This window comes from Podarcis tiliguerta, assembly GCF_965153285.1.
Source record: "Podarcis tiliguerta genome assembly, chromosome: 17".
NCBI lineage: Eukaryota > Metazoa > Chordata > Lepidosauria > Squamata > Lacertidae > Podarcis > Podarcis tiliguerta.
In genome coordinates, this window is record NC_139550.1 from 26,647,118 (window position 1) to 26,672,262 (window position 25,145).

Consider the following 25,145-nt stretch of genomic DNA (forward strand, 5'->3'; position numbering starts at 1 on the left):
CTTGTGAGAGAATTTTTTCCCTTAACGTGATCTGACAGATGATCAAAGTGCTTTGCTTCAAATAACCTCACCGTCACAACCTATTATGTGATTGATCCGCGGCTCTTATTTACTGTAAGCCCAAGAGTGGTATCGTTAACTTCTCCCTTTTGTCAATTCAGAATAATTGATTTTTCATATCTTGAAAAGGAGAACCTAGCAACACATATCCTGTGTTTCAATTCAGCAGCTTAAAAATGATATTTTAAAAAAAGATATTCTGCACTGAAAAGGGAGTTGATAATTGAAGTCCCTTTACTCTTCCCATATTAGGAGAACAGACTGAACACCAGAGAACAGGAAACAATTTTAGATATCAGGGATTGTTGTTGTTTTAGTTATACAGTTTTATGAAATAATTTTTTTAATTGCTTGGGAGAAATATTAAGCCACCAATGATTCAATGTATGAAAAAGACTGCTAATGTATTAAAAACAGTAGTCACACAGGACACAAACAGCTCCTACACAGTCCTAGAACATCAACAAACTGAAATTCATGTACTGCAACTCACTGAAGTTAATAGAACAAATTTTAAAACTCAAGTACTCTATAGTGTCAGCACTTTCTGATCTGGTCATTTAGCTGAAGTGTTCCTCAATTTGACAAGTCCAATCCACTATGGTCAATGAGGGCAGGTTCTGAAGGGAAAAATTCCGCGATAATATTCATCACTGTACAGTTTAGCTGTCCGAGGGATTGCAAGCAGTCAAGGAAGGAGTTTCTGAGTTCTTTGAAGGCAAGGAATTAAATGAGAGCATTTGGTCTGGGAGCTAATTGAGAAACAGAAGCAACTTTGGCTCAGGATATGGTTCTGTTTCTTGCAAGCTCCAAATGCAAGCTCCTTTTGCCCGTCAGAGCTACATTTTGAAATGGAGTGTCTCATTTTCTTGTGCAGTTGTAGCAGCAGACATCCAGGTACTACTCAGTACAAATAAAATAGCAAACTGCCTCCCTCAATAACTCCCTGTTGTTGAAACAGTTTTGACAGTTGTTTGTAATCATCTGCAGCATCTTGTAGCCCGCCATTCATTTTGTTCCTTCTCTAATGAGTTACCGTAACTGCTCTTCTTACTTTTCCTCTTCAAGCCTGCATTTGGCTGGCTTTGCTCTTGCTGCCATAAATGTTCGACAAAAACGTGTGTGTGTTGTTGTTTTTGGGGGGGGGAGTATCTTGCATGTTCCACTCCGTTTGCAAATTTCCCTCCCCTGCAGCAGAAAGCCACAGCTCACAAAATATGAGTTGTGAGTCCATCACACATGTCTTCCAGGGTCTGTAAGATCCCCCAAATATAATCAAACACTGCATTCTAGGAAGCTAAGCTCTTGGGCCACAGGAATAATTTTTAACTTCATCTTCAGAAAATAAAAGCTTCCTTTATCTCGACAGTTGGTCAAATCTTCTTCACGGTATACCTTGAAAAGCTAAATGGCTAGCCATTAAATGCATTCTAAGCCATTAGCTCATTTATATAATAATGGAAAGTCCAAGATTTAGTTCAGAAGACGCCGTGGCAAGACTGTGCAAGGCACTCAGACATAGGCTGCATGTTTTCAAGCAATCCAAATTTCTAAATCCTCAACTTTCCAGTAAATTTGATCACTGATGCATATACCGTTTTAGTCTAAAAGAGCAAAGGGATTTAAAATTCTGCAGGAAGGGTACAATATTATGTTAGACTGAGGACGCGACTGGCCCCTATTAAAGCAACGTCAATAAAATGCTTCCTATAGATCGCTTCCTTTGCTCTTTTTTTTTTTTTTTTGTGGCGGGAGAATGAGCTAAACAATTTGCATTTACAGCTTAGTTCCTCTGCCCCTTTAACTTCTTCTCCTCTTTTTATGGCGGATATAAATGGCACCAAATTGTCAACTCACATATACGCCCTGTGCTTACCGATACAAATAGGCCCATTTCTGACAAGCCATAAAACAATTGCTGCTGAACTCCCTATAACTTCCTTTGATATCCCAGCTTTCCTGCAGGGCTTCAAAGCCATCTTCTTTTACTAGCCTTGAGGTCCTGCTACAGGGGGAGGGGGGGTCTCCAACAGATGCAGAGGGAAAAAGCATTTCTATTTTCCTGCTCAAAAGTACCAAAGTTTTTTTTTGGGGGGGGGGGGTTAAAAAAATCCACTCCTTCAATGCCAGGAGTGCATTTGAAGCAGTCTTTTTAAATACTCATTTAGGTTCTTTGTTCCATTACAGTATTAACAAACAACAACAATCCCCACACACATCTTTTTGTATTGCACCTCATTTCTGGTTGCTTTTAAAACAATTTATTATTAAAATCATGTATTTCCAGTACAAGCTTGCACACGAATTGGTTGCGTTAACAATTAAAACGTATCTTAAGATGCTATACCAGCTTACAAGTTCCTGTACTGTCAACATTCTCCAAGGTTTCAGAATGGAGTCTTTCCCTAAGTGGTGATGGCGTGGAGACAACTGAGACCTTCCCCATTCAAAAGAGTTTATCAAACATGGGGTTTTACCCATTCTATGATACAGATTTCATATCTGCAGCAGTTCACAAAGGGCACGCCACACTGGTGTGGCAGAAGAGGAAGGCAAGTGTGGCAGGAAGAGTCAAGCGCAATCAATATTATATTTTGGGGAAGATTCCTGTTCTTGTTTTAGAATAAGAATAAGAATAATTTATTTCTACCCCACCCATCTGGCTGGGTTTCCCCAGCCACTCTGGGAGGCTTCCAACAAAAGATTAAAAGTACATTAAAATATCAGTCAATACAAACTTCCCTAAACAGCGCTGCCTTCAGATGTCTTCTAAACATCAGATAGAAATGTTTGTGTAAACATTTTACGCATTCTGGATGTCCCAAGATCATATTATAAAGTAGTTGTGCTCTATGTTATAAATCAAGCATTTCTAAGAGCTGTTTCTTTTTGTTTTGTTTTCTTTTTAACAGATACTACGGTTTATGGGGGGGGGAATACAAAACTTAATATGAAATATATTTTCTTCTTTTTTGTCCAAACTAAAACTTTGTTCTAAATACAATAAAAGCATAAAGAGGAGGAGGTAGAAAGGAAATAAAGAAAGAGATAGAGAGAAAGTATTGATATGCAGCTGAAAATAGGATCAATAGCCGCCCTGAGCCCGGCCTTGGCTGGGGAAGACGGGATATAAATAAAAAATATTATTATTATTATTAATATTATTAATAGGGCCCATGGAAGGGATGGAGGGGAAGTCAGGAGATTCAGAGTAATCTCGATATTTGGAAGTGGAATCGGTTTTGTTGTATGTTTATACTCCTGAAAATCAAATAAAAATATATTTCAAGAAAGAAAGAGAGAGCTAGAGAGTAATAAAAACACCCAGCCAGATGGGTGGGGTATGAATATATTATTATTATTATTATTATTATTATTATTATTATTATTATTATTATTAGAAATAGAAAAGAGGCTAAAAGAGGGGGAGAATAAAACTCAGAAGGTAAGGGACTTCCAATTCTTCATCTGCCCGCTAAATATAAATATGACATTTAAGGATTTAAGCAGGAGAACACTCCCTCTCTCTTTCTCTCTCTCTGTACACATACATGTACAGTCATACCTCGGGTTACAAATGCTTCAGGATGCATTTTTCAGGTTACGGATCACTGAAACCCAGAAGTACCGGAACAGGTTACTTCTGGGTTTCGGCAGTCGCACATGCGCAGAAGTGCGAAATCGCGCTTTGCGCAGAAGTGCCGAATCACAACCCGTGCGTGTGTGCAGATACACCGCTGCGGGTTGCGAGCGTGCATCCCGCACGGATCACGTTCACAACCCGAGTGCCCACTGTATAGATACCAAGCAATATCACTTACTTTAAGAGTAAGGTAAAGGTAAAGGTACCCCTGCCCGTATGAGCCAGTCTTGCCAGACTCTAGGGTTGTGCGCCCATCTCACTTAAGAGGCCGGGGGCCAGCGCTGTCCGGAGACACTTCCGGGTCACATGGCCAGCGTGACAAAGCCGCATCTGGCGAGCCAGCGCAGCACACGGAAACGCCGTTTACCTTCCCGCCAGTAAGCGGTCCCTCTTTATCTACTTGCACCCGGAGGTGCTTTCAAACTGCTAGGTTGGCAGGCGCTGGGACTGAGCAACGGGAGCGCACCCCGCCGCGGGGATTCGAACCGCCGACCTTTCGATCGGCAAGCCCTAGGCGCTGAGGCTTTTACCCACAGCGCCACCCACGTCCACTTTAAGAGTAAGCCCCCACAATTTTACAGAAGCAACAAGTGACAGCTACGAGACGGAACGTTTCTTTGCGGTATGGAAATGTGTGTCTGTGACTGGTTGACAGCCTAAGTATTAATTTGCCAATGTTAACCGTTTACCATGAACACTCAGCTGGCCTGCACTTCACTGCAATGATCCCTGAATCAGCATTGCGGTCAAACCAGAATCCATGGTTTGTATCACTCCAAGCTAACCAGGACTGAAGCCAAGGTTTCTTCTTGACTTACCAATTCTGGTTTGTGCAAAACAAACTAGGATCCCCATTTCTGCATCCTTCCTTTCAGATATCTCTACACTGTCTCTTGCCCCTTTTGGCTTCTCTCTCTTACCTGCCTACACTGTTCTCTCAGCTGCATGAGATTTGCAAGTGTATGAGCAGCTCCCTATGCAGCCAAGTGAACATTTCAAGGATCCAGTCACTTGGGCAGGGTAACGTTGCTGGATTCTCACAGAATCGGAGCCATCAGCACAGATCCACGATGCTGTCTCAACAGTGAGACAGCAGTTGTGGCTTGTAAACACCTAAGCATAGAATTCAGTTGCACACGAAACAGTCAAGCGCAGAAAAACTTTTCACTAAAAACACGAATCCACATTAAAACAAACTTATCTGGAAACATTTTGACACCGAAAATGGCAGCGATGGAAAATGGTTCTTTTCGTTTTTCTGTAGGCAATCTTACTTTTCATGATCACACTCTTACTATATTGAAATCCTGTTTCGTTTTCATCTGAATTTTTGCTTTTGCTAAATATAGAAGCTTCAGGTGGCGAAAAGAAGATCTACATCCCCATCTATAGTTTCCCTTTCTTTTTAAGCTGCTGAATCTGTTAATTGTACAAAACCAGAGAGTAATAATAAAAAAAAGTTCTTACTTGAATGTTTAAATTTTTTGGCCTTTTTCCCTTGATGATATAATTATATAAATTGCATGAATTTTGTCAATCCATACAATCAGCGGCTTCATAAGTATAATCTTTTATTCAGATTTTGATAAAATGCTTTGATATTTGATGTGGTATTACCTTCAAAATACAATATTTCTTCAAGCTTTTTAGCAAACTTTTATGTCTCATCTAGCTAAAGTTAAGCAGCTTTTTTTATTCCCACACATTTCAAAGGGGGGAATTTACCTATGTGCTTAATTCTCCCTTTTGAAATGAATGGACATGAAAAGTGCTTAACCGGCTGCACTGTGCACTTGGGGTTAGCAAGGTTAAACCTCAAGGCAGGATTTAATCACTTTTCGGCTGTAATGTGTGTCCTTTCCATCATCTAGAGCTGTCTTTTTGTTGCAAGCTGCAAAGTCAAACATAAAAAATTATACCACCCATCAATAAAAACTCCTAGGAAGAAAGACAAAGCCTACTAAAATATGAATAATAATAAAACACGATTAATAAAAAAATTAAATAAAAGCTTAGTGTGCTGGGGTGACCCGAATAACGAGGTCCAGGTCCGGTCCCAAATCCAAGGGTTCCGCGAGGAGTCAGTCTGACAGGGCCAAGGCAGGAAACCAGGCAAGGACAGAGGCAGGATCACAGGAAGGTTCTGGCAAACAGTAACGTTGCTCCTGCAACCTGAGGCGGGGTCCAGCAGCCTTTTATCTCTGTTGGGGTAACGGCTGGTCCTGATCCCCTGGCGACTCACCTCCCTGTGTCACCCGAAGGCGAGCACTCCTCCTGCGAGTACTCAGGTCTCTCAGTCTCTGCAGCTCAGGAAACGTCGTGGGTTACTAGACCCAGGGGCCTCCTCAGCCTCCCCTGACCCAACCGGTAGTGGAGCAGCTGTAAGTGATGGCCCAGCTGAAGGCAACGAGGTAATCCCTGCATCTGGAGCCAGGGCAGGCTCAGGCCCCTGACTTGTCCCAGCTGGTGTTTGTTGCAGGGGAACCTGTGCAGACTGGGACTCTTCAGGATCGGGCCCCAGACTTGGTTCAGATGATGCCTGAGGCAAAGGATCCGATGCAGACTGAGACTCCTCTGGCTCCGACTCCGAGCCCCAGTCCTAGGCCATCCCACTTACGAACTAAAAGCAACAAATTCTTAAAAACAAACCAACAGGTCTAAAATTATGTCCAAATGGCCTGAGGAAACAGAGCCAGAAGAACAAAGTAGATGCCAGGTAGAACTGTCATTGAACCTAATCTCCATCACATCCCAAGGAAGTCTCTGTCTCTGGTAGATACCTGTCTCATCTCAGAAGCAGGATATCACCTGCAAAGGTTATATTCAAGTTCTTAATGCACAGGCACCTATGGGGAAACAGGAGGTCCTGTAGGTACCCTTGTCCTAAGCTAGGAAGGGCTTTAAGAGGTCAAAAACCAGCACACTGAATTGGTCCCCATTAATGGGGCCAGCAAACTTTTTCAGCAAGGGGCTGGTCCACTGTCCCTCAGACCTTGTGGGGGGCCAGACTATTTACTATTTATACCCCACACATCTTACTGGGTTGCCCCAGCCACTCTGGGCAGCTTCCAACATATATAAAAACATAATAAAACATTTAAAAACTTCCCTATACAAGATTGCCTTCAGACAGCTCGGGGTCAGATAACTCCATACCCTCCAACATTTCTCCATTGAAAATAGAGACACCCTAAGAAAAAGTGGGACGTTCTGGGATCAAATCAGAAACTTCTCTAAATCAGGAATGTTCCTGGAAAATAGGGACATTTGGAGGGTCTGCATATCACAACCAGACTATATTTTGAAAAAAACTAATAATGAACGAATTCCTGTGCCCCACAAATAACCCAGAGATGCATTTTATATAAAAGCACACATTCTACTCATATAAAAACACGCTGATTCCCGGACAGTCTGCGGGCTGGATTTAGAAGGCGATTGGGCTGGATCCGGCCCCCAGGCCTTAGTTTGCCTCCCCATGGATTAGAAGTCTCAGCAAGCAGCGTAGGACCAGCATAATACAGCCATAATTCCCTACCTCAGTAATTTAGCAGATATGTTCTTAACAAAGTGCAGTTTCCGAAAGGCAAACTTGTGGAAAGCGCATGGCATTAACTTTAAACCAGAGACTGGATCACTAAGGCCAGTTAGGATTCAGTTAGGGTTGAAGCTCATGCAGCAAACCTAATCTGGTAAAAAGCATTCTGGACCATAGATGCAGCCAGTGTAAAAAATACTGGAGATGCTACATTTTACAATGCCTTGTTCAAAATCACCTTAATGAAGTTCCTCAGTATACCCAGAGAAAAATAGGAATAGGTTGTGCTAGCTGGAGCCAGAGGAGACATCATATTAAATAATAATAATAATAATAATAATAATAATTTATTTATGCCCAGCCACTCTGGTCAGCTTCCAACAAAATATAAAAATACAGTAATGCATCAAACATTAAAAGCTTCCCTGAACAGGGCTGCCTTCAGATGTCTTCTAAAAGTCAGATAGTTGTTTGTTTCCTTGACATCTGATGGAAGGGCATTCCACAGGGTGGGCACCACCACCAAGAAGGCCCTCTGCCTGGTTCCCTGTAACTTGGTTTCTCACAGTGAGGGAACCATCAGAAGGCCCTCGGAGCTGGACCTCAGTGTCCGGGCAGAACGATGGGCGTGGAGATGCTCCTTCACCTGGAGCAGCCTTTGTGGACTGGGATGGTGGTAGAGAGATGAGATGTTGGCACCCAAACCTCTGCATGTGCCTGGCAGGGCAATTGCTGTCCCCACACAGCGATGCGAACAGGTGGGGGAAACCTGCGAGACCCAGCAGCTAATCAGCACTCAGTATGGGATCCCGGGGGAAGAGCTCTGGTGCGGACCTGAGCGGATAATCATTTGGGGTGCACACCTCACCATAGTCCTCACTGCTGCAACACTGCCTCCTCATCTACAAGGAGGCCCTTGCTGAAGTGGCATAGCTAGTCTTAAAAGGATGGTATCACCATATAGTATATTCTGTGACCTGCTACGCAGGCTAAGACCCTACCTGCCCGTGGACTGCCTCACCAGAGTGGTGCATGCTCTAGTTATCTCCCACTTGGACTACTGCCACGCGCTCTACGTGGGGCTACCTTTGAAGGTGACTCAGAAACTACAACTAATCCAGAATGCGGCAGCTAGACTGCGGACTGGGAGTGGCCACCGGGACCACATAACACTGGTCCTGAGAGATCTGCATTGGCTCCCAGTAGGTTTCCAAGCACAATTCAAAGTGTTGGTGCTGACCTTTAAAGCCCTAAACGGCCTCGGTCCAGTATATCTGAAGGAGCGTCTCCACCCCCATCGTTCTGCCCGGACACTGAGGTCCAGCTCCGAGGGCCTTCTGGCGGTTCCCTCATTGCGAGAAATGAGGTTACGGGGAACCAGACAGAGGGCCTTCTCGGTGGTGGCGCCCACCCTGTGGAACACCCTCCCTTCAGATGTGAAGGAAATAAGCAGCTATCCTATCTTTAAAAGACATCTGAAGGCAGCCCTGTTCAGGGAAGTTTTTCATATTTAATGCTGTACTGTTTTTAACATTTGATTGGGAGCCGCCCAGAGTGACTGGGGAAACTCAGCCAGATGGGCAGGGTATAAATAAATTGTTGTTGTTCTTGTTTCCTATTCTTCTTCAGTCTTAATCCCTTGCTGCTTTTTAAAAAGAACTTTGAAAATGTTCATTGCCCCAAAATATGGAACTGTACTATCAAGCCTAGGAGCTTCCTTGTATCATGGGCTATAACTGACTTGGTGCAAAGACCGTCTTCTCCTCTTCCTCCCGACCCCATGACCCTTCAGAGTGGTTCAGATGAAGGGGTTGGGAGAATTTTGTTCATTTTTCAAGGATTGCAAAACTACCTCCGGCTGGAAGTCATGAATGGAAGTCATCCCTTGCCAAAGTGCTTCACCGTCAACACTATTCCAAAACTGGGAGTCATGGAAGCGTGTGCCAAGAAAAGTGTAACGAAACAGAGAACAAAACTTAGGAATTCCGAACATCTTAGCCTCAGTTTTATATTAAAACTTATCAAGCTTCATTTATTCTGTGATTCTATTAGTTGGTTTTACAGCATCTAAAACGCTAGAGCTCAAAACAGATTTCAACAGACGATCAGAACACAGATGATCCACACATTTTTATATTTGTATCATCAATAGTTTCTGCAAATTTGCAGCTCCCATCATTATTGGGGGGGCGGGGGAGAGAAACCAAAACAGAACATTTTGCCCAGAACTAGCAACTATAAAACTTTTAACTGTGCAAAATTCTCTGCTCTCCAGCAACAAAGATAGCACCAATTAGCTATGTTTTCATGCAAAACCAAACGCAAGGAAGTGATTTAACACACCGTTCTGTTTTTTAGAAACCAGACCACAGTTATTTTTTTATCCATTCCCTTTTGCTGAAATGAAAGCAAAAATTATTCCATGGATTGTCAGCTTGACAATATAATTTGTGCGCTGTGCTAACTTTTACTGCCCCGAACGTCTTGCAGAGTTACTTTGTCAGGCAAAGAGTAACATTTAACTTTTAGTAGGAAATGTAACCATCAGGTATATCACGTTTATAGTGCTGTACAGCATACAAATCAAACTGAATAAAAGCACAGCCCATTTTTCTGTATCCGTTGTCTAAATATATCATCGAAAGAGTACATGAAATATTGCAATTACAACCAAAAATGTAAAGGGATTGTGAGACAGAGTCAACTGATACACTGTACGGTCACAATATACCACAGAGTTGACTTACTGGGAATCTTGATGATTCCATAACGCAAATCTTTATGCTGAAAATTATTTTGTGGTACAGCACATTTAGATTTTAGTCACTTAGTGTTAGACAACCAAATCAAATATGTGTATTAAAATTGTGAAATGAATTGTTGTAGAATGTAGCTGTGGTTTTTGAAAAGAGTGGTTTTCTTTTTTTACTGGGAATATCTGTGAGGGTCCCACACTGTGAGGTGCACTCACAGAATAATGTAATTTTTATAGGGGTTTTATGCTGCTATGGCAAGTAGGGATGGAGAATAAATTTGTTCCACATTTTAAGAAGAACGTATATAAAATGTGTATAATTAAAATGCAAAGTTTCTGTGTTTTTAAATTAACAAACAAACAAAACCCATTGAGGAATTGACATATGAGTGAGCACATGCAAAATTTACATTGAAAATAAATAGGTTGACTTGTCTATCCATCCCTAATGGAAACTATGACATATTACACTGACATTGAATTATGTCTTAAGCAATTGTATTTAATTTGCCATTCTGTTTAAACATAATTTTCTTCAGTCAGGACCCATTAATCTCAAAGGTCTTTCTAAGGATAGCCAGACAATCTTGTGTGTGTGTGTGTGTGTGTGTGTGTGTGTTTAATCTGCAAGTGGCATGCAAATTAGTGTATTCACCAAGAAATTGAGCCTGGGCTACGTGTCCCAAATTAGGAAGAAGAGTTCGCAAAGAAACCTGATGAGTAATTTAGAAAGACAGAACACTTGAACAATGAAAGGCACTGCACACTTTAGGACAACTCTCTTGAGCAGACAAAGATTATATAATCCTTAGCCTAACCAGAACTAATTCCAGTTGGCAGCTGTGGTTTTTAAGGATATGTCTGGATAGGCAGAAATACAAATGATTGGTTTCAAATAGGTAATTATATCACGTTTACACTAATTTTAAAAAACACTACCCAGCATTTATTTAACACATGGATGTGCATGTGCCTGTTTGTGTGCATGCGCCTGCACACACACCAAACCACTGTCAGCTGTAAGAATCAGCAATATCAGTATGCAAGTTATTGGGAGTAATCTCTGGTTGCTACATCATCAAGCTATGGCAACTCGTGCACAGAAATCTCACACAAAGTTCCTTCTCCCCCACTGAACCCCTCTGCCAACGTCGCTCAGTGAAAGACACAGAACTTGAACCTTCGTTTCCTAGGTCTAATTCCAGCTCTCTGATTAAAAGGAGGCAGGGCCAATAACTTCCATCACCATATCCAGTAATCCGTTTGTGTAGAGATTTCCAAAAGGGATACATGACAAATCTGAAGAATCATGAATATTGCAGGCTGTTTATGTTAGCCAGGTTTAATATGTTTTCCTCGATGATAGTAAGAGGAAGATATTTAGCCCTCCCAGAATCAGAGCATCTCTGCAAATGTAGTAAACAGGAACCTGATACTTTGGAGCATATTTTCTTTTCTTGTGATTTTATGCCAGAAAACAAGTATTAGCGGCCTTACAACACAATAGGCTCAACTCACAATAGGCTCAACTCAACAGCTACCAACAGTTCAAGACCTGCTCTTGGACAGGAATGATCAAATTACTTTAATAGTGGCTGAATTTTTGAGTGCTGTCCATGTAGAAAGACTGGGCCATTATAAAGAGATTTAGTGGTTCTTAATTGATTGGTGATGTGGTAATGTTGTATTATATTATTTATGCAAATTGATTTTCTCTGCAGTTAAAGATCTGACTGGGACAAACCTTGTTATGTTGAGCTCGTATTTTGCACAATTTGTATACGGTGTCTGTTTGATAATGTGTGGCTTGCTAAGCCTAATAAAGGATATTTGAATATCCAGTAACACCCAACGTGAATCGGTGATAGCATCGGCATGGCGAGTTATCACATACCAACAAGGAGAGGGTTGGTTCTAAAGCATTCACAATCCTGGGTTCCAAGGTTTGAGAAAGAAGGAGGAGATGCGCACTTAGTCAATGTTATTCCTCATAGCAATTTGGTAAACTGCTTTTGAATGGACCCAAATCAATACAGTGGTACCTTGGTTCTCAAACTTAATCCATTCCGGGAGTCCGTTTGACTTCCAAAACGGTTTGAAAACCAAGGCGTGGCTTCTGATTGGCTGCAGGAGCTTCCTGAACTCAATCGGAAGCCTCAGAAATGGCGTCATATGTTCGTCTTCCAAAAAACTTTCGGAAACCAGAATTCTCACTTCCGGGTTTGCAGCATTTTTGAGCCAAACTGTTCGAGTACGAAGGTACCACTGTAGTGTTTGGGATCTGTTCCCCTACAACTCCAATAGACAAAAGTTTAACCCTTCAGTGCCACATTATTCCTCATGCACCACTATTAACTGTCCACACACTTATGACCAGCATTTGAAATTCGCCAGACCATTTGCAACCAAGTGAAGATGCCCGGGAGCCAAGATGGCACCTGATTCGTCGCCCATCTGGAGGTGCCTGTCTGAGGATTCTTGGATCTTGACTGTTTCCACACACGAGCAACATGTCCTAAAAATTCTATCCATTGTATTTCATCTGCACAATCAGCATGAATTTCAGGACAAAAAAGTCATATTGAAAAATAAGACTTTCAAGGCGTCTGGCCCCAAAATGGCAAGTAGACATTGCATTTTGGTGACTGTAACCCTGGCTTAGGGAGCCAACTTGGTGCCAAGCTTATATATCTGGTTTTCTAACACTGCTTATGGCTCTCTATTTTGGAATGATTTTCAAAAAGATGACAAGTGAAGTAGTTTGGGGAAGATAACTTCATCCCACTTGGGAGACAACCTGCAGCAGTTTTGATTAAGACTTTGGGCAGGCGGAGAGGAAGCCACATTGCACTAATAATAATAATAATAATAATAACAATAATTGTTATTTATACCCCGCCCTCCCCAGCCAAGGCCGGGCTCAGGGTGGCTAACTAGCAATAATAAAAACAAATTGAATGAATACAACTTAAAAACAAAATTAAAAATGACAGGAAGGATTCGAAACCTGCGGGACCAGAGATTTACAGAAGACTGGAAGAAGTATATGAATTATTTGAAGAGCAACTGCAATCAACATATTACGCTAGTAGGACTACAAGAAGTTTTGTAAGGAGAAATATACGAAGTATATTAGATAGAGTATATAGAGATATTGGTTATAAGTTTGAAATGTAATACGGAAGATAAGAAATGCATACTGAGAGATTAGATTGGAAAATTTTCAGACAGGATTGATGGAAGTCAAAAATTTGAATAAGATGTAAAAGGATGTTTAATTACTGTTGAAAATGGTATGTTAAAAAAAACTAATAAAAAGTATATTAAAGCAAAACAAAACAGTGGCCTTGTTCAAATGTTTTATCAAGCTGAAACCATGACTCAGAGCACAGAGGTAAGTGGGCTGGATCTCAGAAATGAAATTGCATCTTCTTTGGTCCTCTCCCAGATCATCCGGAGCCTACTAGCTACACTTTTTGGAAATAACTGAAGGTATTTTTCTTCCAAAAAGCTTTCTCAGATGTATGACTAAGGCTCTGCCATAGGTGTGTACTTCATATTGCTTTTAAAACAATATTCTGTTACGTTCTGTGCTGCTTTTATTATATTTTGTATATCGCCTTGGGATACAAGTGGAAGAGGATAAATAATAATACACACCAAGCGATGGTTTCCCCTAGTTTGTCCTCTGAACCTGGGCTCATGGTTTAGTTCTCCCATATAATCCATGAGAAACCATATAATCCATAGGAGAAACCTTGGTTACAGCTCATAGTTACTCTGGAGAAGCTAAATAGCCACAATCTCCTTTCCTGGAGTCTGAGCGTTCAGACTAAGCGATGCTTTGGCTTAGCGTGATGTGCAACCAGGCTAGAAACAGACAAACATAACAAAACCTGGTTAAATAAATTTAACTTTGATTCAGCGTAACTCCTGAATTAACAAATCAAAATATGGCCTTTGCACTGTAGAAAAGGGATTGCCAAATTACTTCTCCCTGCCTGGCACTCTATTTGCCTGTAAGCTTAGAAGGCGTAGGTTTTAGATAAAGATTACTACAAATTATGGTTTGGTGTAATGTCGTAAATGAGCCAGTAAAGTTTGCATTTCAACAAAGATTGTCAGAAGGCTGTTCCATCCATCATGCCAAGCATGCAAAAAGTTGCGGCCACACTTGACTCCCTAGTGAGTTCAGCTGTACAATGCGTGAATTTGCATTTCTTGGAGTCTGACTTTACACATTCAGAGCAGGAGTGGGGAAACTGTGGTCTTCTAGATACTGTTGAATTGCAGCTGCCACCATCCTCAACTATCCTGGCCACACCTGATGAGAGCTGGAGTCCAAGAACATCTGGAGGACCAGATATTTTCCTTTTTAGCTTGCTTATTTTTAAAAACTTGCTTACCACTTAACTGAAACAAAAGCCTCTATGGGGTTTCCCTACTCCTAGGTTCAGGGTTTACGTGGAACAACCCTCACACGAGTGTTTTCTCATGCAAAAAAGTGATGTACTAGACTTTGGTATCTCAAACACAAGAGTATAAGTCTGCCGCCATTAACAAAGGGGGCGAGGAGCAGCTGTATTCTTTAGGTTGCATTCAACGTAGCACTATGGTTAAGGTCCCATCAGTGCCTGAATTTGTCCTTGTACAACAGAATGTCCTGCCCTCTTCTCCCACCCTCCCCTAAATCTGTTTGGTGGGTTCCCCAATCCTCTGGAGCTGATTTGGGGATGGCCCAGGGCACCACCAACAGGGCAAAGTCCCAGTGCACTGTGATAATCCTTGTGTTCACACCATTATTTAGCTGAATCCTGCCCTCTGGTCTTATATCTGCAGTTTCGTGTTAAATAAGCCTAACAATAGCAAGGAACAATGCCAGCTGTGTTCACAACACCACCCCAGACCTACAGAAGCAACAACCCATCATGCCAAATCAAATACCAAAACAGAAACTGCAGGCACCAGTGGTGAAACTTGGTGCCACGCCAACATCATGGTGACAGGGACATAGCCCTTGGGTTTAGCAACACCCAGGGCACACGGTTCTTAATTGCGAAGGGAGTCGCCACAAGTAGAAATGTTATATAGTACAACTGCTTCTTACCCAGGGGTTTGGTTCCAAGGGTTCGTGTATACACGCAAACAAGTACACTTAACATCACCCTTTCAGAGCTGCCCCCATGCCAGCAGTGTTCAAAATTAGCCAGGCGCCAGGTGTGTTTTGCTACTGCCATGGGTCCAATTGTGACTCCATAGAGATTTATGGGTGCCAGGAAGGGGACCACAGTATTAAAATCTCTGCCTTGGTCCGTAGTTACCGTATTTTTCGCTCTATAACACGCACCCGACCATAACACGCACGTAGTTTTTAGAGGAGGAAAATCCGCAGGCATGCCATCCGTAGGCATTCGCTCCATAACACGCACAGACATTTCCCCTTACTTTCTAGGAGGAAAAAAGTGAGTGTTATGGTGCAAAAAATACGGTAATTCCATGTCCATTGTGTGTGCGTTTCTCCTTCCTGCATCCTGGGACAAATGAATTGTTGTAAGAGCAAGCTACAGTCAAGCAATGTACTTAATTCGTTCCGGAGGTCCATACTTAACCTGAAATTGTGCTTAACCTGAAGCACCACTTCAGCTAATGGGGCCTCCTGCTGCTGCCATGCCGCAGGAGCACAATTTCTGTTCTCATCCTGAAGCAAAGTTCTTAACCTGAAGCACTATTTCTGGGTTAGTGGAATCTATAACCTGAAGCGTATGTAACCTGAAGCGTATGTAACCCAAGGTATCACTGTAGTTAAGATCACAGAACTGCAGTGGTGTCAGGGATACCAAGGATAATTTAGTCCAAATCCCTGGCACCAGACATTCCGTTGTGGCAACTGCAACCCAGATTCAAGGTGCTGTTTGGTGCCTATCTTATATACCTGAGTTTCTAACACAGCACGTGAGCATCCCTAGAATTGTGAAGCTGGCACATCGAGCGACACCCAGTAAGCACCAAGTGGCTGCTATTTTCTGCATTTTGGGTGCTAGCCAACACTCTGCAAGTAGCCTCCCACTTGCACAACAGGACTTCCCCTTCCTCTCCTCTTGCACACCCAAAATATGACCAGAGAATCCCCAACCTCTCTAGGGCAGATTCTGAGGAAGCAGAGGGGATTAGAGAAGAGAGGTGGGAGAATTTACCCCTCTTTGCCATATACTGTATGTCCTCTCGGCCCCTTCAATCTGCGGAACTGATACCATTACAAACACCACATTATACCTGTTCCACATCTGTAAGAAATCGAGCCTTTAGTGTGATGGCAGCTAAACTTTAGATCCCCCTACCTATTTATAGTGAAGGCAAGCACCTTCACTGAACTCTTTTCGGCACCTGCTAAAAACATTTTTGTTTAGACAAGCCTACCCAGATACTGTATCTAGAATGCTGATGCATTTTTAGTTTGTTTGCTTTAATTTCTTGGATGTTTTGCTATTACTAATAAATCGTTTGATTCTGTTTGTAAACTGCTTCGAGGTTTGTTTGTTTTTTTAAAAAAAGCAATCAAGTCGCATATAAATTATTATTATTATTATTATTGATAATATATATAAAAAATAAAATAATAAAAGGAAGTTCCACTGAACAAATGCAACAGCGTTTTGGTTCCCAAGCAGGTACTGGCTAGACCAAAACCTGTTAGCTTCAGCAAGGTGGTAGCCTTATGTGCCTTGAGATCATACCATAAAACTGCATGTTTTAAACAATCCAAGATGTTTTTATTCTTAAGATTTGGCACCTGTAAACAGAAATATTCCTAGTGCTTGATCTATTTGCAGTGGCGTAGCATGGGTTGTCAGCACCCGGGGCAAGGCAAGTAATTTGTGCCCCCTAACCCGTGGAGCCAGGTAGGGGCAGAGAGCTGCGAGTGCGAGCGCCCCCCCCCCCCAGATGTTGCGCCCGGTGCGGCCGGCCCCCCTGCACCCCCCACGCTACGCCACTGTCTATTTGTTTTATGGACAGAGGAGGGGGAGAACCAACTCTGCAAGGAAACAAGCTACAGAGCAAAAGCAATTCCTTGGGTAGAGAGATTCCCCTCTATTCTTTTTAACACCATTTACATTAATGAAGTACGCTTTTCTCCCGCGGTACAGCTCACAAAGTCTACAGCAAACCTAGACTTCATTAAATACTAATGGATGTTTTAAAAGACAATCATACAAAACCAGGCACTATAAATTTTCTAAAAGCCACTGTGCACTTTATGTTCAAGATGAAGAGTTGCTACATGCTTCCTGTTAAACAGGCAAAAAGATACACTAATGGCAACCTTAAGCATGTCTGCCAAATAGGTATTAAACAACCTCATCTTTCAGCAACGTCGTCTTATGAATAAGACGGGCTTTAAGGGTTATTCCTACTTTTCTAGGGACATCATAAGTGGCTATCTTCCTGTTGCGAAGACAAACCAAAGCCACCACTTTGCTAATTCATATTATCACCCTCACAAAACACACACACACAAAGTAACAAGGAATGTGGATCCTCTTCCATTTGCCAGTATATACCATTATGTGCTGCAGCAAACAAACTCTTCCGTTCATGCAAGACGAAGCCTCTCAATTTTCTTCAACAGAATCAAGATTGCAAACCAATTATAACAGCAGTGCATCCGTAAGAGGCAGACAACAAGTGTAAACAAAAGATTCATTCAATCACAATCTGTAATAAGTTGCACATTTATAAGATTCCCCACAAGACTTACAATGTCTTTTGATGCTAAGGGAACACAACACTAGTGATATTACTATCTACTGCACAAAAGGAAAGTAAAATATATGCCTTTCCTGAAGACAGAGCAAAAGCAGTCGTGTGGTTCTGATGCATCCCAGAATGCTTTGAAGTATGAGCTAGGAAGTGCTTGAGAAATACTATCTAGTACTAACATAACCCTTAAACATGTAAGTAGAAGTAATCTCTTAGAGAAACACCTCTTTTTCTCTTTACATAAAGGAAATGCATGCAATTCTTTCACAGTATTGTATAAGAGAGTTCTCGTTGTCCAAAAAACAAATGCCAAACTGGACCCAGAATAACTATAAGCTCCACAGATAATAAATTGATACCAATGATTTTTCAGCTGAACAGACACATCAAATACAGGATTACTGATGCAGCAGCACACCACCAGGAAGGTATAACTCTTAGGGAGGAGTTGGAGAATTCAGAAGCGCCAAGCCTCAATATGACAATATTTCATACCCTCTCAAAAACAAAACAAATCCTACCACCAAGTTGTTTTGAGTCAAGCAGTAAATAGCAAATTCAGTATTGCAAAGGGCAAAATGCACAAGTTACAGTCCAATGACCAGTAATATTTTCATAGAGAAATGTAGTCTCATATTTTACTGTAAATATTCAAAGTGCAACAGAGGAGTGTTTTTAGTAGTCAAGGATACGATGTGAGCTGCTTCCACAAATCAGTTTCATGCAATCACAAAAATAAAGGTAAACCTCTTTCACTCATAAAGGACATTTTAGGCACTGGTTTTAACAGGAACTAAATGCTAAAACAAATTGAAAGGATCACTTGAGAGCACCCATCCTCTGCCCTTTGACTCATAAGAGGTCAGACATGGCCAGAAATCTTTCTGGCATCTCATTAGTTTTGTTAGGCCACAAAAGCTGAAGTCAACTGCACAGGTGAGTGGCATATTTAGTACAGCTTTAACTCTCTGCTACATATCCCCAGTGAATAGAGAACAGTTCTCTTATGTTCTGAGTCATGCGTAATTACAATATGACTGAGTCCTCTTCCAGGCTATGTGAGCTGGCATTTTTCCTAGCAATTGTCACATGGAAAAAATCACACGCAAATAATAATAATAATAACCACCAAATCAGCATTACACAAGCATCTTCGAACAATGCCTGCAGGGAAGGAAACAAAAAAAAAGGAGGCTCAGCAGCACCAAGTAGACATCCAAGAACTTTCTGCCGCCAGCAGCAGGCTTGCATCTCTTCGCAAACATGACACACTCCACACCTAGCAACAATCCCTACGTCTGCGCTGGAGATGCAAGTTCCCTCAGGCTGGGCAAAAAAATAATAATTAAGCCTAGGAAACCCAAGCAGATAGGTGGCGGTGGTTTGTGACAGAACACAAAAATTAGCTCTAAGATTAAGGCTGCAATCTTACAAGTATTTCTGTAGAAGCAAGTCCCACTTATTTTAAAAGGGTAAAACCGCCCAGGATTATCCCATAAAGGAGAAAAGTCAAGCAACTTGCTGCCATCGGTTCAGTGCCTCGCTTCTTTTACGGCGCAGAAAGGAAAACAAACTCCATCTTATTGCATCCCGACATCCCCTTGAAATACATTTTTAAGCACACATTGGTAGGGGTGGAGCAATAAAGAGAACACAAGGGGAGTGACTCTTCCACATGGATATTTTGAAACAGCAATAACAAAGGGAAATAATGGTACAGAAAAGCTATTGGACAACGAAAAGAAAACCCCCAAGACCAACAGAATAGCAGAAATGAACCTGGAACTGTACAAGAAAAGAGGAGAAGCAAGCAAAATAATATTCAACAACTTTGCAAGTTTTCAAAGAGAAATTAAGCTGGCGGGGAGTGGGGAGGAGACACCTTATACTATTTGGTGTCTGGGAAACATAAAAAGGTACCGTTCAAAATCGCTTTATACAAAGGCTTAACATGTTCTCTCCTTTCTCCTTTTTTAGTACTTCTGTGTTTTCAGTGTTCTCAAGACAGCTCTAAGCAGAACAGATTCATTAGGACGCTATTCTAAGAGTTTGCAGGAGTTCTAGATGCCAATAAAGATTACAGATCAGACAGGAGATAACTACTAACCACCTAGTTTTCTTAGATAAACAAACCTGTTCACAAACAAAGTCCCTTATTGTGTTTGTACTGTTACCTCCACTAATCCAACTAAAACAGCCAAGACAACAGCTCGGAGGTCAAAGAAAACAGAACCGGAAACAAAGGCTTCCTAAACCTCTGAAAATAAAAGGAAATATCAGTCTCATCCCATTTAGAACCACTTAAGCATTTAGAATATTTCATTTAAGTGTATTCTAATGACCACACAAAGCCAAGACCACAACCCGAAAGGCAAAAGTAGAAATAGGAGCTGAGCACATATTCATCTCAGAACTTGTAACATCCCACACTTTTAGGTCATTCTTCCCACAATTTTCATAAGTATATTTACTTTTCAATAACAAAATCTAAAATGTACAAAAGGTGGCGAAGGAAGGAAGAGTCAGCAATAAACAAACAGCCTTAATCAAAATTATGCCTACCAATGAGAGGTAGAAACCATAAACACTGTTAATGAGAACAACAAGGGGGGGGGGGACTACAGCCTTCCAAACTGAACACAACCTTTGCCCAATGAAATTGCAGTCACGGGCAGCAGAGATTGAAGATCATTGCAGCAACAACCAAGCAAGGGACAGGAATAAATCGCATTGATAGAGAAAGACCAGGTGCCAGTCGCTTCACAGGGAAGCTGAAGTCTGGCATTGTTTCCTTGCCTGAAAACGCAGGAAGCCCATCAGCTGTAAACTTCAAAATCCAAGAGATTATAAAGAGAGTCTCTCTCTCCCTTGTTGCACCTGAGGGTCCTTTTCCATCAGCGAATCCTTCTCTGCAAAAGCTCCAGCCCTGGCTGTGCTCCTTTGACCACCCCAGAACACGCAAGGAAAGTCAAGAGTTCGAAAGGTGATTGTTTCCTTTGCTTCCCCCCATGCAAACACATTAAAAGGGGATTTATCAAGACACCTTTGTGCCCGAAGCCCTACCTCTTTTTGGCCTCGGGAAGCTGTCATGCAAGTGAAAGACGACTTTCTCCACAAAGTGCTGAATGTTGCTATGCTCCGGTCCTCTGACGAACACCATCCAATCATGGGTAAAACCCTCCACGGTGGGTTTCTTCCTCACCTGGGCTCGGTGCCCCAGCTCCAGTTTCACCTGAACAGCACACTAGAGAGAAAGAGAGGGCGAGAGAGAGACATACATAACAATGAGCAGGAGAGGGAAAACAAGGATCCACCACACCCCCACACCCCAACTCTTGCAGATTTCAAGCTTCCCCAGGGGAAAAAGAAAGAGGACAAGAAGAAAACACACACAAAGAAAACAGCTTGTCCACTTAAGGTGGCTGCAACCTTTCGGAAGGCATCGCCACAGCTGGAACAGCTGGAATTGTAACGGAATGTAGCCAGCAAGACAAGGGCTGGGGATTGAATGGGTATGGAAATAATAGGAAGGGGAACCTTCTCTTGGAGGAAATTCATCCTGACCATATAAAACCTAACAATCACCATCCTGTGTCGGGCTCCCTCTTTGCATTCACAGTGGGGATGGCATTCTGCTTTGCATTCCGGTTGCACATTTAAAAAATGTGTGCGTTGCCCAGCGAGGCTAGAGCTCGCATCCAGAATAAGAGCAGAACAATCGGAAAAGGGGGAAACGAAGAGGAGGAGGAGGAGGCGCGGTGATTTAAGTAATGCAAATAAAAAGGAGAGAGGGGGGACGCTTCCACCTAAATATTGCAAACACACACACACACACACACGCCTGGTTGCATGCAGGGGGGGAAGGGGGGAGTGCCCGGGGTGGGGTGCCGCCGGCTGTCAGAGAGAGAGCCACGCCGGGGCGAACGCACCATCCTGAGAGGCGCCTTCGGGAGCAGCGAGCCAGTCGCCTGCCCGGTACTCACGGCTCCCCCGGCGGATGGCTGCTTGCAACCGCGGCGGCAGCAGCCTGGCTCGCTCGCTCGCCTGCTTGCTTGCTTGCTGCTGCTGCTGCTGCAGAAATATGGCTGGATTATTATCCGCCTCCACGGTGCGCGCGGGTGTGTGCGTGCATGCGCGCGCCCGGCAGCTTCGTGCAATTGCACAGAAAGAGCTGGAGGAGGTGGGGTGGAGGGGAGGGGGGACGGGGGTGTGCAAGGAAAGAGAGGAAGCCGAGGGGAAAGGGAAAAAGGGGGAGGAAAGGAAAAATTCCCCCGCCACTAACCTAATTGGCAAGCCCTAAACGGCGTCTGGGCAGCAGCAGCAGCAGCGCTGCAAGGAGGAGGGGGGGGGGAAGAGGAGAGGACCAGGAAGGGGGTGCTGCATGTACTCACCGAACTGGCCATGCCTGGGGGCCCGGGGGGGTCCTCTGCTCTGCCCGCCCCCACCCCTGCGGCTCTACTTCATGAAGAAGCGGAGAATGCGCGCAGCAGAGGGGAGCCCATGGCGGACGGACGCGGGCTCTTTATTTCTGATTTTCTCCTCCTCCTCCCTCCTCCTCCTGCGCCTCCTCCTTCCTTGTCTGCCTCTCCTGCTCGCTGCCTTCTTAGACGGAGCCCCCAGCAGCCCGGACTCCGGAGAGCCACCCAGAGCATGCGCCCTGCCGCCCGTTCCCAGCCCGGACACACACGCGCGCGCGCGCACGCTCGCCACACCGGGCCAAAAAAAAAAGAGGAGGAAAAAAAAGGGAAGGGAAGAGGCAGGCTGAGCCAATCAGAAAAACGCCGCCAGCCCGGATTTCTTTTTCTTTCTTTCCCTTTCCCCCCCTTTTCCCAAGGAGAACCCCGCGCGCAAGAGAGGAGCGCAAGGCAGGCGGAGAGGGGCTCCCCGCGCGCAATGGCGCGCCTCCCGGGAACAGGTCGCTGCAAACGGAGGGGCGGCGAAGGAGGAAGGAGGGAGCGAGCCCCGGAGTGAAGGGCTGAGCTCTGACAATAAAAACCGGATTAAATCTGCTGGAATGTATCCAATGTCTACAACCATTTTAGCCCCCAGCTATTGTGGGGCGGGGGGGGGAGATGGGGGGTGGCCACTTGCGGGATGAGGCAAAGCGGCTGGAGTTTCCCTTGGCTGGGATTTGCGTGTGTGTTTTTTTAATGGGAGACAAAGATCTTTTCTTTTGAATAAGAAAGTGGAAAGTGTGTGTGTATATAGATATATATATATATGCATGCAACATTGTAGTTCAGCAGTTACTAATTAATATTTAAGTGACACTGAGAATGAAATGTTTGCTGCAGTGTTATTTAAACAGCTGTTTTTAGTCAAACACTAAGGAGTAACTCCTTTGGGAGGGAAGGAAAATGCCCTCGCTAGAAAGTACATGGGCGGGAAGTTCAAACAATGTGTATTGTAATGTTCTTTATGAGATGCAACAGTCATAGAAGTATTGGGTCTTTAGATCTCTATGTCACAGATGTCTAAGCTGATCCAATTTCAGCAAAAATAAAATAAAATTTGGGCTTCCTTGAAAGTTTCTGCGGGGTAACAATATGAGGTCCAGCTTCAAATTCTACCTCTGCCCTAATAACGCTCAGGGGCAGCTGCGAATCAGTCCCTGTTGCTCGCCTTGGCCTATCCTATAAGGTTGTTGTGAGAATAAAAGGGGAATGATAGAAATAACAGGTATACCATCTCCCAGGAGGAAAGACAGGGTGTTTATTTAATAAAATAAATATGCTTCATCCAGCATCCTGCAAATATTATCAATGATCTGGTGGTCGGTTTGTAGAAAGAAAGGTTATGGGGCCCAAATGTCTCTCAAAGCTCACACCTTTTGAGTTATTCCTCTAGTTTCAATTGTGTAGCAGTGGGTTGTGGTTGTTGGGCAGCGGGCAGGAAGCACACTGTGCATGCTCGGAGGCTTCCTGTATAATTAATTTTCCTGCCCCAGCACTGTCTAGCATAAAATATAGGTTCTGGAATCAAGGCCCAGTTCATAAGAAGACCTTGCTGGTTAAAGGTAAAGGTAAAGGTACCCCTGCCCGTACGGGCCAGTCTTGACAGACTCTAGGGTTGTGCGCCCATCTCACTCAAGAGGCCGAGGGCCAGCGCTGTCCGAAGACACTTCCGGGTCACGTGGCCAGCGTGACATCGCTGCTCTGGCGAGCCAGCGCAGCACACGGAAACGCCATTTACCTTCCCGCCAGTAAGCGGTCCCTATTTATCTACTTGCACCCGGGGGTGCTTTTGAACTGCTAGGTTGGCAGGCGCTGGGACCGAACAACGGGAGTGCACCCTGCCGCGGGGATTCGAACCGCCGACCTTTTGATCGGCAAGCCCTAGGCGCTGAGGCTTTTACCCACAGCGCCACCCGTGTCCCCCTTGCTGGTTAAAGCGCCCTAAATGAGACTGGATTTGGATGCTGTTTACCTTTGGATCGTGTTATGGCAACTCTCGTGAGCAAACCCTCTTCGGAACACGTGCAGTGACGTAGCTGTCCCAAAATAGCAAATACAGCTAATTCTTGACTGTAATAGGTATAAACTGTATTGTATTAGAAACTTGAGGCGCTTTAGCAATCAGCAAGTGTAATCCATCTAAAGAGGAGTAATCTGGTTAAGTTCCTGAGGGACAAGGAGCTATCTGCTTCTCCCAATACTCTCCAGATAGATAGATAGTCAAGGCTGCTTAATGTCTGGTCTGTTGAGGTGGGGGAAAGGGAAGACAGAAAATAGTGGCAGCATTGTTTTGTTTCCAGAAGGGTTATCTTCCTGTGGGGCAGAATCAAGGCAACTTTCAGCCACTGCTTTACACTACACAAGGTTATATTTTAGTGTACTACCTAAAATTAACCCGCAGTTTTGCTAACATAGGAATTTCCGGTTTTTTGATCCTTATATTATTTTGGTCATTTTAATACATTCTCTCTCTGTCTCTTTTTTTACTTCCAAAGCTACCATTTCTACAGTTGTTAAAATGTTCCACACCTTTAACAAATCTTTCCTTATCTCCATTTTTTAAACAAGGTTCCAGCTTATCAGGGATGCCTTGATTCGAAAGTCAGCGGTGGCAAAGGACCTTGTCTGAAAAACAGACGGCCACACTGTCGGTTCTCTAGAATGCCTAGTTGCAGAAGGGCATGAGGTGCTTACTTAGAAAATAAACAAGAAATAGGGTGAGAGATGGGGGAGTCTAAGGTGTGGATAAATTATATGATAGGCGCAATATAAATGTGATAAAGGGTCTTTTTAGCTACTCTTATTCTTCTCTCTCTCTTTTCTATATATATATAGAGAGAGAGAGAAACATGCTAAAAGGAAGGCACGCTTGGCAAATCCACACCATAATCAACTCCCACCGTGTCAATGTTCCCACTGTGGAAGGACATGTGGATC

The 25,145-nt window shown here is 43.3% G+C and overlaps 1 protein-coding gene across 6 annotated transcripts in view; it reads right to left on the minus strand.

The window, feature by feature from the left end:
- Nucleotides 1–25,145, minus strand: part of MLLT3 (MLLT3 super elongation complex subunit) — a 155,688-nt gene that overhangs the window by 104,350 nt on the left and 26,193 nt on the right. For 4 of the 6 annotated variants that reach the window (XM_083420101.1, XM_083420105.1, XM_083420100.1 and 1 more), the window contains one exon: nucleotides 20,818–20,998. In XM_083420101.1, coding sequence (XP_083276227.1) covers nucleotides 20,818–20,998 — 181 coding nt within the window. Of the gene's footprint in view, nucleotides 1–20,817; nucleotides 20,999–21,683; nucleotides 21,946–22,145; nucleotides 22,435–25,145 lie in introns of those variants that run through there. The other 2 variants (XM_083420099.1, XM_083420103.1) reach the window with 2 other exon arrangements.